An 18,455-nucleotide genomic window follows, 5' to 3' on the forward strand; every position below is an offset into this window, starting at 1 on the left:
TTTTCATGTCGCCCATTCCCCTTTCTCTTTGGAAATAGATGTTTTTCTGTGCCCAGAAGTTCTGGGTTATCTCTGACTTTCGGCTTCACAAACCACAGACTGTGATTTTTAAGAAGGAAGCGTTGTCAAATCATTATCAAATGTTAATGATGTAAAAGGGCCCACTAAGTGCTCCCTAATTGTTTTGTAGAAGTCAATTTGTGCAACGGACCTACAATATATGGTTGTTGGTGGGCGGGAAATAATCAGGGGTTGAGATTTAGTTCTGTTATTGGCTAGATGAGTTCATCGGCATTTAATCAGATCATTCTAAGAATCTTACCAATGTACAGCATGTCCTAGAGATGACACCATTGTAAGTAGTTTGGGAAAGGAGAATAATTAACAGTAATAAAAATTAATAATAATTAAATTAATAAAATGAAGTAGCTGGCAAATTCTCATAGTTTTAAAGTTTTTTTTTTTTTTAATTTGAAAACAGATTTCTGGCCTTTAGTTATAGTGTTCCTTGTATTGTCTGAAAAAAGTGATGTTTTACCATTCTCCTATAAGTTTATATTTGTATTTTCAACTCTTTTCATATGAACTGAATATAAAAGTGAAACTTAGAACCTGTACTGTACGAAACACAGAAGTTTGTCAAATACTTTAAATATATTTAAAAAAAAAAAAGAGTCCTAAGGTGATAGTTAAGGATGATTTACAGTCAAAACAAATTATTGCCTAATGTATTAACTTCCTTTGTAGGTTTTGAGATCTAGAGAACTGAAATCAGTCATTTGCATGTTGTTGGGCCCTGAAGGGAAAGAGAAATGAACTTTGAATTCTATCAAGGTGTAGTCAGAAAGCCAGTGTTTCTTAATACCGGAGAGGCTAGACAGAAGTAAGAATTATCTGGATCTCCAAATCTCTATCTTGCTGCCTTCATCTTTATGTTCATCTCTGTATCGAGCTATGACTAGTCTCTGTGAACCATATACCTAGTTTCTTTTATATGAGAATATGTATCTGGGATATATGGTTATTTTATTTTTTTTCTTCAACTGAAGTATTTCCCATCTCACTTGATTTTCAGGGAGTGAGGAAACAAAATCATGAGAAGGTGGGAGGCATGGTAAAGGCACTGTTCCTTTTAGCATCGAGTCTGAATTTTGCCCATGAAATATGAGTCACATTTGAAAGCTGGCCCATTGTGTTTGCTGCTCTCCTCCTACATCATCCCTTCTTCCTTGCCTCTGCTTTGGTGTTCAGAAGTGCCTTGTCTGGCAACCTCTATTCCTTGCTTGGTATAGAGAGGATTCCTTGGTTGGTATAGAGAGAGTTCCCCAGCTGGGTGCCACTCAGAACCCACAGGACCCTTGGAGGGCTTGGTGTGCAGGGTCCAGAGGAGGCTGTCCTGAACTTGAGAACCCAGGGGAGGTTGGAGCAGACCCACCACTTCATTCTTTGTTTTAGAAGCAGTCTAAGCCTGGACATGTTTGTCTGGAGTAGCTATGAATGTCACTTAATATCTTGGCCAGTGGATACCAGAGACAAAGTGTGCAAGAAAATAAGGAATTGTCTTTTGATTTGGTTATTTAGTGAAATAGAACTCTTCATTTCAGCACCATACATGTATTCGTCTGCAAAATGCGTTGTGTGTCTTACATCGTTTGATTCTCACTGGAATCTCACTGCTCTCTCAGAAATCTCACTGGACATTTTTAACCTCAGAGTTAAGTAGCTCATTCAGGACCACAGAGCTCATGACAGCCAGGACTCAAGTCTTCACCTACCTTCAAAATCTCTTTCCATCATACATTCTGAATTCACAAGCTTTTCATGCAAGGAAGAAGCACAATGGTTTGTTACAAGTGCTGTGGCCATGCTAGCACAACTACATTATCAATTTTAATTATCATTGGTCTTATCAAACGGATGTAGAAAGGGGTCTCTTTACTGATATTTTAATACTGCACTTCAAAGAAAGTGTTTTTTTCCCTTCAGATTTCTTCATATTTGTGGTGTAATTAGTATACATATCCTTTAATGCTTTATATTTTGGGTTAGTTGGAAGTGCTGAATTAAAACTTCTGAATGATGAATTTAAGAAGGTAAGGTAAGTTAAAAAATAAATATTAAGGTTTCTTTCCAGAGTTCATTTAACATGATATTCCAGACTCTGAATTTGTATTTTAAGGTCTTTTTATATTTTATTAATGCTCCGTAATAAATGACAGTCTTTTGAGAATGAGTAGTTAGGCTAGCTGTCCTGTAGTTTCCTTTTTCTGGAAGTCATCCCATCATTTCTCTGTGCTCCTCAATTTTATATTACTTGTCTTTATCCTCACAGTTTCAACCTTTGAAGTAAGAGAACGAAATAAATAAAAGTGACTAAAATTTTCTTTAACCCCTAGACTCTTTCCCATTGTGCATTAATTAGATGCTTGAGTTTCCAGAATAATTTTAATAACGTGAAACTACCAATTTAATTGTATTATAACTGGGCAGGATAGGAACCTTCTCTCTGAAAGATAAGCTTTTAATTGAGAAGATTAATGGATCAGTTGTTACCTCTGCTCTGCTGCCGGCGATTCCGTTTAATCATAGAGGCTCAGTTGCCTCAGTTCTTTTGCAAAGCAATTACTGATGCTGCTTATTCACCAACCAAAACAGAACAGGTTTTCTCCTTGAGTCAGTCATGCAGGTACAGAAATGAGTAGAGCATCCTATGTGACTTATGATTTATTTCCCACCGGAAGCTGTTCCAAATGTTATTTTCTGAAATACTTGGGGAAAAAGTCTCGATGTATTTTATGAAAGCACGAAAATAGCTGGTTTCTATGACAGCTGGATTGTCAATGTCTGTTCAGCTTACGTGGAGGAGGATGTCCTACTTAAATATAGGTAAAAATAGCTGTCAGAAATTGCTGCCTTTTCAAGCAATTTGAAATTATGTAAAAGGATGTAATGACAGAGTAAAGCAATTCATGCTTAATTCAGAAAAGATTCAGGAATAATATCGTAAAGAGATCTTGTGTAATCATTCTGATCTTGTGAAGTAGCCCTTGTTTATTCTTGTAGACAACAGACTTGTGCCATTATTCCTTACTGGATGCGTAGAAACGCTCACCTTGCCATTCAGCTCTGCGTCACTGGGCTCCTGCGTCTGGCCTTGTCTTGCAGGAGCCTTGCCCTGCAGCACTGTCCTTATCACCGGGTACCTCATTCTCCTCATAGCTTAGCACTTTCAGAGGCTTCCATTTCCCTATTTTGAATGACCACGTTTCTAATTCCTTTGAAATCTGGCTCAAGTCCTACCTTTTCTATACTGTATCTTTCCCTGGGTAATTCTGGCAGTGCATCCCGCTGTCAGGCTTCCTATGTCGGTTTTATCACACATCCTACTTAGACACGTTTTCATTAATCTCTAGATGCTATGTATTTATACATTTTTTATTTTGTTTGGGTTTTTTTTCTGACTATAACAAATCTAGTTCTGTAATATAATAGAAAGGATGGAAGATTCCTTACATTTAGAGAGGAATATACGACAGAAAGCGTAAGTTAAATTTAATCTCTAGTTTGAAACTCAATACCATATTTTTTAAAAAGGTGTATGTTTAAAAATTGTATTTTTTCAGAAGAGCAACTTATTCAAGTTGGCATCATGTGTAAACAGACTGAAAAAAATTGTATTTACCATGCATCAGTAAGATCATATTTCATTTGGAAATGGGGAAAAGTCTAGGGATACTTTTGATGTCCACATCTCATCAACTCATATTTGGATGTTCTAAAGAAACCTAGAGGGACCCATTGAGAAGTTCTACCCCCTCTCTTTCTTATAGTGCCTTTCTCTTTTTCCTGTACCAGATGTTACCCTGGTCAGACAGTTCCTTTTCTCTGCCAGTCATTCTAGCTACCCTGCCTGCAGAGCAGTCTTCCTAATAACTTACTTACTTTGCTATCAAAATTTCCAACTTCCCCTAATCCTCCATTCCTTTTTTTTTAATTAAAAAAAATTTTTTAGCTTCCATTCCTAACCACTTATTTTCCCCCCTAAAATTAAAATCTTAAGTATTTATTTTATTTTTTAAAGATTTTATTTATTTATTTAACAGAGAGACAGCCAGCGAGAGAGGGAACACAAGCAGGGGGAGTGGGAGAGGAAGAAGCAAGCTTCCAGTGGAGGAGCCTGATGTGGGGCTCGATCCCCGAACGCTGGGATCATGCCCTGAGCCGAAGGCAGGCGCTTAACAACTGTGCCACCCAGGCACCCCTAAAATCCTAAGTATTTAAAAGAAATTCTGTCACGTAGATGTGGCTTAACAATCTTGTACTTCAAAATCTTGGTGTGTCCTCTGAAACTATTTTTTGTGTTTCATTTTATTTAATTTCTTTTTATCTAGATAATAGGCACATCTCTTAACGTCATCATTCAGAAATGCTCTAATATTTTTTGTATGCCCTTTTGGTATGATTTTTGGAGAAAGATGTATTTTAAATATATGGCTTGCTTTCCTCAGTAAGCATTTTAGGATGTCATTTTGTTTTAAAATATTTAAAAATAGGTAGTCACCTATTCCACTAAGAATGAAGAGACTGAATATGTTCTTTCAGCATGTTTAAAGAATGTGAATATTTGCCTTTCTTGCTTTCAGGTGGGTTGGTCACTTCTTTGTAAATTGATAGAAATCTGTCCAAATACAATGCAAAGCTTAATGGGACCTCAAGATATTGGACGTGATTGGGAAGTACTTGGGGTTCACCAGTAAGTATGACAGATATGTAAAAACAAATCTTTAAGTGTTTATCCATACATATGACAATCCCACCCTTGATATATCATGTATTTGTAATCCAAGCAAATCTGGTAAAATCCTCCAAAATACAGACATTTTTTCTCAAATCAGTGACTTACATATATAGAGCTTTCTTTCAACTCAGGAGTATATTATCTAATTGAGTTAGAAAACTGACTTTTGAAGTAGAATGTCAGGTGCTATTATTATTATTTTAATAATGTAATAATGCAGTTGCACAATTGTTTAGGTTGTAGATTTTTGATGATTACTTATGAATTCAAACCAACAAAAGTTTTTACTTTTTAATAGTAGAACTGATATAAACTACTAGTTCTTAAAAAAAAATATGGGCACTAAAATTTGGTTCTGTAAGTAGTAATTCAGAAGTTTATGCTTTACTGTCTTTAAAAAGTACACACATATATATATTCATACATATATATTTATGTGCTTAAACCACAGCTTTCAAAATGAAGAAAAAAGAGGAAACTACCTTTCAGCCCATCTGCAGTCAAATCTTGATAGCTGTTTTCCCATCTATGTAACTGTGGTTTGCAACATAATGACTTCATAGATGAGACCACTTCTTTAACCGTAATTAGTTAACAAAAAAATTTCCTAAAAAGGTGTTTCCAGGAAAATCCTTTTTGTATAACTTTTTTCCTTGACATTTAAAAATTATCTTTTCTTATTAACTTTAGGTGTTCTTTATACCTAATGTGATTTTTCTTTACCACAGAGAAGTGAAAACCTACTGTTTCCAAAGACATATCGCTTGTGGAAAACGTGTTTTGTGCAAAACTAAATTTTACGTCTCTGTCTTGTTTATTAGTACCAGCCATAGCTGCAGATTTAAACACATAAGAGCTGTTTGTTCATAGGTGACTATGTCTGTGCTTACTCGTTTTTCCATCTTTGGTTTTTATGTGTTGCTGTTCTTCAGTTTCCATGATCTAAAGAGTGTTTTGAAAAATTTACAGTTAATGTATGTTCTCATCTCAATTTCTGAAACTCTATGAGTCACCTCTAAAGTATGCAGCATTTAATGAGGAACGATACAAACTATAACTGTAATTAGTAATTGAAATGTTATGTGTCCCTTGGTTTGGCTGAGGATTTCCAAAATCCCCAAAGATTAGCAACCTATAATCTTAGGGAGTTTTAGAAAACTCATCTAGTCATATTCTAGTATAAACACACTGTTCAAATTAAATTACATAAACATTTCTGTAGGGAGTCATTCCCTCATTCATTCATTCAGCCATGCATTCACTCATTTGCTCATTCATTCATTCACCCTGTTCATCAAATATTTATTGTACTCCTACTTTAGGCCTAAAGTAGTGTGAACATGATAGACACACTCTGTCTATAGTGGAGCCTCTTAGGTCATTCCCAGCAAACGTTATCGTAAAACATAACCTTCTGATCTTCAAGAACTTTCTTCCACCAAAGGTTTATAGTACTAAAGAGGAAATCTCATGTGGAGATGAAGTCAGGAATAGTGGATATGATGCATGGCAATGTGGGTTGGAGGAGAATTGACTGAGTAGAGGGACAGGGTTTCAATTCCTCACCTTGCCAGCTGGGGACCATGTGGCAAGTTTCTGGGGAATCTGTGGATGTCACCAGGCTCTGTCTTCTTCAAATGATGTAAAGCTAACCACCACTAGGTAGAAATAGACTAAAGACAGTATATTTTAGAACTGATTAACTCAGAGACTTAAATTTAATGAATTTGAACTAATCGAATATTGTTGATGTATTAGGTTCACTATGATAAAATGTCAATTTCGCTTTCAAAGCTAGTAAAAATCAATAATTTAAATATTCACATGGGTTCTTAATTTATATGTACAAACTAACATCTTTATTACATCTCTCTATATTTTAATACATCAGCATGCATAACATTTAATTCACTTTATATCAAATATAAAAATGGGCTTGATCTCATGATAGTTTAGATATATGGAGTGGGGTTAAAGTAGTTAATAATTGAATTTGAATATTCAGAGAAAAAAGTTTTAACTTTTTAATTGAGATGTAATATTTCCCTCTTAATTGTTATAAGTTTGGCTCAGTTTTAATGGAAGAAAAATGCGCAAGAGCTTCAATTTAGGGAATAAAATAGAATGAAATGAATAAAAATATAGGCGAGTGAAGCATAATATCTAAAAACGCAAACATCTAGGTATGATAATTCACTCTTACCTTGATTTCTGTTTTTAATTACAGACTGATTCTTAAAATGCTAACAGTTCATAATGCCAGTGTAAACCTGTTAACAGTCGGACTGAAGGCCTTAGATCTCCTTCTAACTTCAGGTAATACATACGTATGTATATTTTTAATGTTGACTCAAATTAAAAAAAATGTTTTAATGTCTTTTTAAAATATAAGAATATGATATAACCTAAATATCAGTAATTTCTGAATTTCTTTCTGTTTCCGTTCTCTCCTTCTCTGTCTCTCTCTCTCTCTCTTTTTTAAAAGATTTTATTTATCCATTTGAGGAAGGGAGAGAGAGAAAGAGAGAGAGAATGAGTGCGTGGGGGGAGGAGCAGAGGGAGAGGGACAAGCAGACTCCATCCTGAGCACAGAGCCTGATGCAGGGCTTGATCATGACCTGAGCAGAAACGAAGAGTTGGATGCTTAACCAACTGAGTCACCCAGGTGCCCTTCTCCTTATCTCTTTTCTTTATTCCTTTTCCCTCAGAAATCCCACCAAATATCTTGGCCTTAAGCATCACCTTTATAAATTATTCCCAAACCTAATTTCTGTCCCCAGCTTTGCTCCCAAAATCTGGTCCCACATGTTACATTCCCATTAGCTTGTTGGCCGTACATGTTCTTGTCATTATTATTATTATTATTATTTTTAAAGATTTTATTTACTTATTTGACACAGAGAGAGACAGCAAGCGAGAGAGGGAACACAACCAGGGGGAGTGGGAGGGGAAGAAGCAGGCTCCCAACAGGGGAGCCTGATGCGGAGGTCAATCCCAGAACGCTGGGATCACGCCCTGAGCCGAAGGCAGACGCTTAACAACTGTGCCACCCCGGCGCCCCTGTCCTTGGCATTATTATATCTTCCTCCATTATATCACTAATATGTGTTCTGTATGTTCTAGGATGTGACATAATAGTAATATTTTAAAAATACATAGCATTGTTTTTTGAATACTTGCTAGATGCGAGGCTTCACTTGTAAAATACTTCACATGCTTTTAAAAATGTAATCCTCAAATCATCTCTTGAGATAAGTATTTGATCTCAGTTTTCTAGTGAGGGACATGGAAACACAAAGAGGTTTCCTCAGCCAGTAACTAGTAGAACCAGGGTCTGAGTCCACATATCAGGTTCTTTCCTTGAGGACACTTCTGCGTGGAGGATCATGGACCTGAAAACAAAGAATCTTGGTACGGTGCCATAGTTATGATCATTGCTCTGACGGACACTTGCTATTATCTAAGGTTCTCAGAAGAAAGGCTGCTCACAGGGGAGCTAGTCATGATGATAGGGAGCAGTTTTCCCTCTCAAAGTGGTAGACGGTGCTTTAGGCCAAGAGAACAGCATGCATAGAGTTGCAGATACCTGGGAAGATGGCATGATAGGGTTGGGACCTGTGAGGTAGTAAGATTTTAAATGTGCTCTTTGGCCCTACTAAGTAATGAAGACCGGATAGGAGAAAGAGAAAGGGGGGGGGGCGATGAAGATCAGAGTATAAAGGGACAGGAGTACGAAAGGCCAGAAGGTTCTCACCACTTTACCACAGCCTATTATTAAAATACTTAATGGGATGCACCAACGGGTCTTAACCATGATTTATTTGAAACCCATCCTTAGAAGCCTTTTTTTCTTTTTCCTTTGTTCTCCATTTGCAATGGATAGGAAACTGAGAGTTTGTGAATTAGAAAAATCTCCCAACACTGGAATATATTGAAGTCAGCAATGTGCAGACAATTAGGAAATCTGACATGTGTCTTGAAAACACTGGTTTATTTAGTATCTTCCATGTAACATTTAGAATTTTGTGCTGTTAGGAAAGTTTTTAATGCGTTTTAGAGTTCATACTTTTAAATGTTAATTTATAGATTGTTTTTTTTTTTTTTTTTGTTTGGCTTGTTAGTTAATGGATTTAATAGCTATTGGGCACTTACTGTCGTGCTGGTCTCCAGAGAACTCTAGGGTATATGAGGCAAAATTCCTACAACATAGAAGTGCACAGTCCAGCAGCACAGCCCGATATAACTTTTTGCAATGAAAGAAATGTTGCACCTTTCAATAGCATGGCAAGTAGCCACATGTGGCTATTGAACACTTGAAATGTGGGAAACTAAATTTTAATTAATTTAAATTTGAGTTTAAAAGCCACATGTGCTTAATGACTCCTGAATTGGACGGCACAGGGAAAGACAGAAAAAGTAGTGTGAGAGGGGCACCTGGATGGTTCAGAATGGTTAAGCTTCGGACTCTTGATTTTGACTCAGGTCACGGTCTCATGGGTTGTGGGATCCAGCGTCACCTCACCTCGGACTTCCCACTCAGCAGGGAGTCTGCTTGAAGCTTCTCAGCCTCTGTACCTCCCCTCACTCATGAGCGGATGTTCTGTCTCTCGCAAATAAATAAATAAATCTTTAAAAAAAATAGTAGTGTGAGAAATAATTTCAAGTTATTATTTTTTTATTTTTAAAATATTTTACTTGTTTATTTGATAGAGAGAAAGCGTGAGCTGGAGGGAGAGTGAAAGGGAGAGAGAATCCAAAGCAGATTCTGCAGTCAGTGCAGAGCTGGACATGGACTGGATCCTACGACTGCTAGATCATGACCTGAGCCGAAACCAAGAGTTGGCCATTCAACCGACTGAGCCACACAGGCACCAATCATTTCAATTTAATCAGAAAAGGACTATAACTGGGATGTGATAAAAAGCATTACAGGGACATAGAGAAGAGAGTAGCTAAACTCATTCAAAGAACTTAGGAGCATGGACATAAACTGCCTAAGTAACCCAGTTCTGTCTCTTATTAGTTGTTGGACCTTGGATAAAGTCACTTGGGTCACTTAATAACCTTTCCGTGCTTTAGTTTTCTTATCTCTAAAATGGGAATTGTGCCTACGTTATAGGGCATGGTGAGTTTTTACATGTGTTGGAGTGAACTGCTTCAAGGCGTGTATGACATGTTACATGCTAGAGAAGTGTTTGCTATTACTACTGCCCCTATTCCAGTACTGTTGTTTTTATTGACATAGTAGGTGCTGTGTGTGGTTATTTCTCACATTATGGCAGGAATATGTTTGGAGTGGGAAAGGACAAGGGCATCATTCCATGCAGCTAGTGCAAGTTGAAGGGATATCAAAGAAAATGTTGAGTCATGAGTAGGGAGTTTAGCATGTTTGGAGTCGAGGCAGTGCATGGAGGGAGGGGGCTGATGAGATACATGAAGTCAGTTTGTGAAGGGTCGTGTTTGACAGATTGAACAATATGAAAAGACCTTAAAAGATTTCAGAAGGGATATACAGCCTCACATTTATGTTAGAAATATAATACAGGGGATAAATTAGTTAGGGAAGGATTTGGGCCAAGCAGAGCATTAAACAATTGTGTTTGCATTCCAAGTGAGAGATGATGAGGCTCTGAATGCAATAGGAATGGGGGGGCTGCTACCTCAAAGGGAATTTTCAAGATTAGTTAGAAGATAGACTTGAAAGACTTGGTGACGAGTTGATTCCTTGTTTGGGCAGAATGTGCAAAGAGGGGAAGGGAGGATGCAAGAAGGAAGATGACTTGGTAGTTTCTCTCGGGCAACTTGGATGATGGTATCATTGAAGAAGATAGGGAACAGAAGGCGGCTAGATATGGGGTGCCCATGGAATATTCAGATGGTGCTAAGAGGCAGATAGAAATACATTTCAGGAGTTTAGAGCAAAAGGCCTTGGCTGCAGGTATTGATTAGGAATCATAGAGTTATAGTAAAGTGTACTGGGAATTTATTTCACTTAGAAAGATTGTAGAGCTTGATAGGTCTAACATCTGGGGTAATCAAGTGGTTTATCAAAAAGAAGAGTCCACAAACCATTCATAATCCTCATGTAAAAACCAACACACTAAATGTTAAAAAAGCTATTTATCTGGGGCATGTTGTTCTTTTCAAAATAGGCAAAATCACTTTGCTGATACTGGATGAAGAAAGTGATATTTTCTTGTTAATTTTTGATGCCATGCGCACATTTTCAGCCAATGACGAAATCCAGAAACTTGGATGCAAAGCTTTACGTATGCTGTTTGAAAGAGGTATTTAAACACATCAGATTCTCTATTTTCATATCTACATAAGAAGCAAGGGAAAAGTAGAATATAATTATGATAAAAAGGTATCTAAAATTTTACTATTTATGAGGACGTGGGGGCTGTCAGTCAAGGATAAATAATGGGGTTAATTCAGAAATACCGCTTGTTTTGTGGAACAAATTTCATTCATGGGTTATAAATTATGCTATTGTAGTAGACTTTCTTCCATTGCTTGACAAGACTTGAGGTTCACTTTGCAAACCGGATGTGTAGGTGTTAAGAAAGAAAAGAAAATAGAACTGTGAAGTCAGAGCATAGATTAAATTTGGATTTATGATGTTGAGTCATTTCCAGGGATTTTAGAAATCGTTAAAGGCTCTGTATGAAGAACCAGGAGGTTTGCAGAGTGTCCCTTAGGAAAAAGACTAATATGTATTTTATCTCATGAGACTAAGATTGATAACAGAGATAATCATGTAATTTTGGAGTTGGTTGGAACCGTTCCTCCTTCCACTGACTTGATGAGGGAATAGATCAGAGAGGTGACATAGGCAACCTGCCTGTGGGCACACAACTAGTTACCACCACTGCTGTTCAATTTGCCACCATTTTTTGAGAGCTCCTTCTGAATCATTATGAGAATCAACAGTGCTGGAGGTTTAGGATAAGAATAACTTATGTGGGTTCTGTGTCTAGATCAGTTTGCTACTCGAGTTTCTGGCCCCTCCAGGAATGGAATAAATCAACACCTACTATTTAATTCTTGTCTCATTTCAAAAAGACTTTAAACAGCTTACAGATATTTATAATACATTAGAGAAAAAAAATGGGTGAGGAAAATGCATGAAGGGAAAATAATATAAAGCCTGGTTAAATTGACTAGTGACTCCAGGTCCTGTATCCTTGTCAAGGCATGGACCAGAAATCTGGTTCTCTGCTTCCTGTCAGGCAAAAAAGAGTTAAAGGTTGCTTGTTACAAAGTTATTTGAGATAAAAATAAATCCGTTTATCAGGAGAAGTGATCAGTCGTGGGAGACCTGGGAAAATACTCTCTTGGGTTTCCCTGGGTGAGATGATAAAGTGCACACATTTTATAGGGAGTACAAAGTGTATTTCAGTGGAAGAGACTCTCTCAAGTGTCAGAACAGCATGGTCCTGGAACCCAGCTCTCTGATGAATGGGCTTGGCAGAGAAAAGGGTTTACTGTGAGTGGGGAATCAAGGAACTGCATGTCTTTTGGATATCTTCTATAAATGTTTTATCTTGCAACTAAGCTTTTGATAAGAACCGGGCAGATTTGAGTGAGGTTCCATTGTCTCACAGGTCTGTCATCTTCTGTGTTGCAGTTTAAGGGCACATTCTTATTGATGGAAGAAGGGCTAACATCACTCTCTGACCAGCATTGTGGGACCCATCCAGGACATATGGAGAAGGACCAGGGAATGTTAAAAGGAAGCTCTTATTCAATAGAAATATTGTCAGTATTGACAGTATTTTGGTTATAAATAGAGTAGAAAAATTTCTGAGTTCTCTAGGACTATCAAGTACCCTGGGACTTACTGGCACTTGTAAAGTGACTTTGCAAAATTTAAAAGTATACTGTGGAAACTGCTCTATAAAATGAGAAAGTTCCATGATACTCCTCACTTATTAGAAGAACCTAGCCAATTTCAATAATTTTATATGGACATTGGTATCAAGTTGAAAAACAAAAAAGTAATGCTGATCATAAAGAGAGCTGCATTTTCCAGCATCTTTGTCTGTGCCATTCTCAGGCTAGAAAAACCAGAATTGTATACATGTTTTGAGCTACCCACCCACCCAATAAAATGACTCCAAATGGAACTACTGGTCTGATTAAAAAAAGACTTTAATTATGAAAATTTATAACAATTTCTGATGAAATCAAGTCATTGAGACAGTACTTCAAAGTCTAATTACTTGTCATTTGCTGAAGTTCACCCTTTTTGAATTGAGCTGCCTTTCAACAGTGTACCATTAACCACTTCTTTTAAAGTATTGTGATCTATTCACTTGCAATAGACCATCTTTATTAGCTGTTGGTCAGTTTCCCAAATGAAATTATAAATAATTTTGTTTTTCTGAGAATTGTTTGGTCACTAACACTTTTACATTTTAAAACACTAAACTAATACAGGTCAAAAAGAAATTCTTTTAATATCAGTAGCTTTTTCCCCATTATAAAATTCTTAGAAAGGGTTTGGGTAAAATATGCTTTAACTTTATGTCTGTTGTATTTACTGTTTCTCATACAATTAGCATGAATATTATATTTTTAAGTAATTAAACTTTTATATCATCTTTAAACTTCTACAGTATTTTGTCTTTCATTTTTCTAGTTTCAGAGGAGCAGCTGACTGAATTTGTTGAGAATAAAGATTATATGATCTTGCTCAATACGTTAAAAAATTTTAAAGATGAAGAGGAAATTGTGCTTCATGTCCTGCACTGTTTACATTCCCTAGCAATTCCTTGTAAGTACCCCATGTGCTTGATTTCTTTTTTGTATGTGAAAAATTACAAGTTATCTCCTTTCTGAGTGCATTTTAAAAATATTTTTTGTTATGTAGAAACTTGTAGATGGGAATCCTATTTATTTATTACCTTAATTAATTTTTATTTATTGATGCTGTCGGGCAGCTGATTCAGGACTTGGTGCTGGGAAACAGTAGCATAAAATATAGACATGTCTCTTGCCTTCTCAGTGCCCATGGTACCATGCCAGGTGTAGATAATATAGGTGATTATGATGTATTATAAGGTAAATATTGGCAGAAGTACCTGGGGTTATGAGAAAAACAAGAACGTAGGCAAGGTCTCTTAGTAGAGACTTTAATGATGAGAGCTTTGTGTGTAGGGATGTCTGAGGTGAAGTGGGAGTGCAGGCAGAGTGTCCCAGGCAGTGAGCATCGTAAGTGTCAAGATCGTGGAACAAGAGAGAGCATAGTGCATTCAAGAAGATAAAAGTAGCTACTGTCCAGAAGCTATAAAGAACTTACCAAATTCAACACCCAAAGAACAAATAATCCAATCAAGGAAGGGGCAGAAGAAATGAACAGACATTTCTCCGAAGAAGACATACCCATGGCCAACAGACACATGAAAAAATGCTCCACATCACTCGGCATCAGGGAAATGCAAATCAAAACTACAAGGAGATACCACCTCACACTGGTTAGAATGGCTAAAATTAACAAGACAGGGAACAACGGATGTTGGTGAGGATGTGGAGAAAGGGGCATCCTCTTACACTGTTGGTGGGAATGTAAGCTGGTGCAGCCACTTGGGAAAACAGTATGGAGGTTCCTCAAAAAGTTGAAAAGAGAGCTACCCTGTGACCCAGCAATTGCACTTACAGGGTATTTACCCCAAAGATAAAAATGTGATCTAGAGGGGCACCTGCACCCCGATGTTTATAGCATCAAAGTCCACAATAGCCAAACTATGGAAAGAGCCCAGATGTCCATGGAGAGATGAATGGATAAAGAAGATGGGATATAAATATATATATATATATATATACACACAGTGGAATACTACTTAGCCACAAAAAAAGAAAAAAAAGAAATCTTGCCATTTGTGATGACATGGATGGAACTAGAGGGAATTATGCTAAGCGAAATAAGTCAGTCAGAGAAAAATCATTATCATATGATCTCACTCATATGTGGAATTTAGGAAACAAAACAATTTAAAAAAATAAAACAAGACAAAATCTGAGAGGGAGACAAATCATAAGAGACTCTTAATCAGAGGAAACAAACTGAGGGGTGCTGGAGGGGAGGGGCGTGGGGGGATGGGGTAACTGGGTGATGGGCATTAAGGAGGGCACGTGATATAATGAGCACTGGGTGTTATATACAACTGATGAATCACTGACCTCTACCTCTGAAACTAATACTACACTACATGCTAATTAATTGAATTTAAATTGAAAGAAATAATAGCTAATGAAAAAAAGATAAAAGTAGTTCAGTAAACTGTGTACTTAAGAGTGTGTGTGTGTGCATGTGTGTGTGCATGCACACATATGCATATGCCCAGCCCCGACTGTCTGCTTGTGTGTCATTTAAGGAAGGTGAGGGGCAGGGCTTGATAACAGTCAGTGGATGAGGCTGGAGACATAAGCAGATCTTGAAGGGCTTGAAGAGCCACAGGATGAAGTTTGAGCTTTTAATGATTCTTGTTTAGCATTTTCTTGGTGCTTTGAAATCTAGGCACTTCTATCACAAAGAAAGTACAAATAAGAAGAAATTAATTTTCTGTGTATGGTACCAGTGACTGCTAATGGGCTATAATCATGCTTCTGAATCTATTACTTTTGTAAGTGCACGGGAGCACTTAGTATTTCATGGATTACATATGTGAGTTCGTCCAGGATATACACATGCATTTATCTAGTGATGCTTTTATCTTCACCCATGTGAAGTTGTGAGGATTAAATGGTTAAAAAAGTTGAAAAATGAAGAATAGTACCTGGTATGTAATAAGTATAAAAATATTGATAGTGTTATTACATAGTTTGTATTTCCTACATATGTACTGTAGTATGTTATATATAATATGCAGCATAGTTTCAGACAGGGAAATCTGCAGATGTGAGTCTTTAGTAAAAACCCAATCCCATTGTGAAAGGATGCTCTTTCTTCGTAATTGTTATAAAATCCATTGTTTTCTTATCTGTGGGAAATTGAACATTTGAAAGTAGATGGGGCTGCGCTATAATAGAGAATGAACATACTTTAAAATTTGTGAGTCATCTACTGTCAACAAACTGAATATATTTTTCATTTTACTTTTCCTTGGCTATATTTATACATTTATTTATTTGTTTTGGGCTGACTGCTTTGAAATTCATTGTTTTCCGCCCACATCTGACATAACTGCAGTGAAAAATGTGTTGATTGAGAATGCAAAGTTCAAAGAAAGTGGCAACTAAAAATAAGAAGAATGAAATGTTTTAAACACTGATTCTAATTGAAAGATGTTTGCTTTTGAGTCTTAGGGCAAATCATGTCTGCTATTCTGAGTAAAAGCAGACAATTATTTTCAGAAGCCATTTACTTTTATTATAACATGTTTTCCTGTATTCAATGCTCTTTAAAATACAACTTAAACATTAAAAATATATTTTTGGAAAAACAGTTGGTTAGTGGTTATGCCAAAAAAGACAGAAAAATGTTTCGAAACACCTTTTTTTAAAAAATAATAGTCAATATTTCATTCAGAAATGTCAGTTTGTTTTCTCCATGTGGGTTCATATACTCAGTCTTTCTGTTGACTAACTGCCTTTCCCAGTAGCTTCTTTCCTTCCTTTCTGGTTCACCTGTATTTGTCCCTTAGTCATATATCCCCTGCTTCCCCCATGCTTTTCCCCATCCATCTCAGAGCCTTAAGATTTTTGCTCCCCGGTACGCTCGCTGCTCTTCTGCTGCCCTTCTGGAATGGGCAGGAAATAAGTCATAGTTGATTTTAGCTGTTCTGTTATGTGACATGATTTTGGTTTTCCTTCTGTTGGTTTGAGAAAAAGGAACAATGTAAAAGGCATTATCCAGTGGAGCAGTGGCTCATTAGGAAATGGGCCCCAAATTCATTTATTCGAAAATTTATGGTCAAGACATTACATTTTTAGACTTACATAAAAACCATGTCAATTATCCCTTTATTTTGTTTGTTTTTAAGCCAAGAAACAGGAGTAAAGCAATTTTCCCTTAATGCTAGAGAAGAGTCCTAAATCCTATTATATTAGCAATGAGCATACTGGCTTTTTTTTTTTTTTTTTTTTCTCACAGTGGAGGAGCCTGATGTGAGGGAACACAAGCAGGGGGAGTGGGAGAGGAAGAAGCAGGCTCACAGTGGAGGAGCCTGATGTGGGGCTCGATCCTATAACGCCGGGATCACGGCCTGAGCCGAAGGCAGACGCTTAACTGCTGTGCCACCCAGGCGCCCCTGAGCATACTGTTTTTTACAGCTATTTGACAGAACATGATACTTAAATTTGGAAGTATAGCCTTTATGCTGGCATGTATTTACAAAATGTACAAGATGTTTTTGTATGTATATTTCAAATGTGAGATTATTACCTTTGGATAATTATTATTTCTTTAAATTTAGGCAATAATGTTGAAGTCCTCATGAGTGGCAATGTCAGGTGTTATAATATTGTGGTAGAAGCCATGAAAGCATTCCCTGTCAATGAAAAAATTCAAGAAGTAAGTTGCTGCTTGCTCCATAGGCTTACATTAGGTGAGTTATAATTCTTGGTTAATTTATTATCATGGTCTATATGATTGAAGCATATATAGCATATGTATGTTGTATGTTGGTAAGTAGCATATTGACATCCACTGGATGGAAATATTGTAAAAGAGCAAACTGTTCTGCCATGCTTAGAGTTTTAAAAGCAGTGGCAAAAATTGATGTGCATAACGTAAGAGAAGTCTTATCTTATTGTTAGTGGTATATCTAAAGTATAACTATATCAGTAGTTGATACATACTAAAGAATAAGCATAACATGTAGAAAATGTGAAGCACAAAGCAGAAGAATGCCCCAACCAACTTGAGTCATTACCAGTGCTGGTAAAGCTACTCTGGGCTACTTCTTTTCCGTGCTTTCTCCTAGAGTTAACACGATCCAGTATTAAAAAACCAACTCGATCTTCAGATAAGGTTGCTTTTCTTTTTTTCCCTCATTTATCTCTTAACAGATTATTATCCGTCCCATTTAGTGACTAGAGAATTTATTGCCTTGTTACTGTTCAGAAGAAGCTTAACTTTCTTTTCCTAATTAAAACAAAAACCCAAAGTCAATGAATAAATATTTAGCATTTTTGTCAAGTAAATGTAACCTAATGATGAGTTTAATGCATTTAAAGGCCTTATATAATTTGCTATGTATTTTCATATAAATTGTCTGAAAGTAAGAGAAGGCCGGTCTCACTGGTATTGCCCAGAGTCACACAGTTGGTCAATGGTAGAGCAGCTGTTGGCAGTGGCATAGTAGGGAAAAAGAAGGTGAAGGGACAACCCAAGTTTAGATAAGTTGGTAAAAGTAGTCTTAAGAGAATCTTTAGAAATGACTTTCCAAGGCTGTTAGAGAGTTACAAATGAGCTTAAATGGAAGGAGGCACGTATATGTAGAATAGCATTTACAAATTCCTACCTCATAAGGATTTAGATTTTTGAATGATGTGTTGATTCTCAGAAAAGTGAATGGTGAAAGGGGTGAGGCTTCTTCCTGGTTTGGGTTAGAGGGGGTGAAATATTCTCTTATTTTTTTCTTTTCTGAGATCATCACAGATAAGATCAAGTAACAATGTGTGCCAATGAGTTTTCTGAGCAGCATTCCTT

At 36.7% G+C, this 18,455-nt stretch overlaps 1 protein-coding gene across 4 annotated transcripts in view; it reads left to right on the top strand.

Annotated features, from left to right (window-relative positions):
* Positions 1-18,455, top strand: part of LRRK2 (leucine rich repeat kinase 2) — a 138,447-nt gene that overhangs the window by 663 nt on the left and 119,329 nt on the right. For all 4 annotated transcript variants that reach the window (XM_011233109.3, XM_034645423.1, XM_011233110.3 and 1 more), the window contains exons 3-7: positions 4,644-4,753; positions 7,026-7,114; positions 10,951-11,085; positions 13,443-13,577; positions 17,218-17,349. In XM_011233109.3, coding sequence (XP_011231411.1) covers positions 4,644-4,753; positions 7,026-7,114; positions 10,951-11,085; positions 13,443-13,577; positions 17,218-17,349 — 601 coding nt within the window. The remainder of the gene's footprint in view (positions 1-4,643; positions 4,754-7,025; positions 7,115-10,950; positions 11,086-13,442; positions 13,578-17,217; positions 17,350-18,455) is intronic.

Source organism: Ailuropoda melanoleuca, chromosome 16 (assembly GCF_002007445.2).
Source record: "Ailuropoda melanoleuca isolate Jingjing chromosome 16, ASM200744v2, whole genome shotgun sequence".
In the NCBI taxonomy this organism is placed as follows: Eukaryota; Metazoa; Chordata; class Mammalia; order Carnivora; family Ursidae; genus Ailuropoda; species Ailuropoda melanoleuca.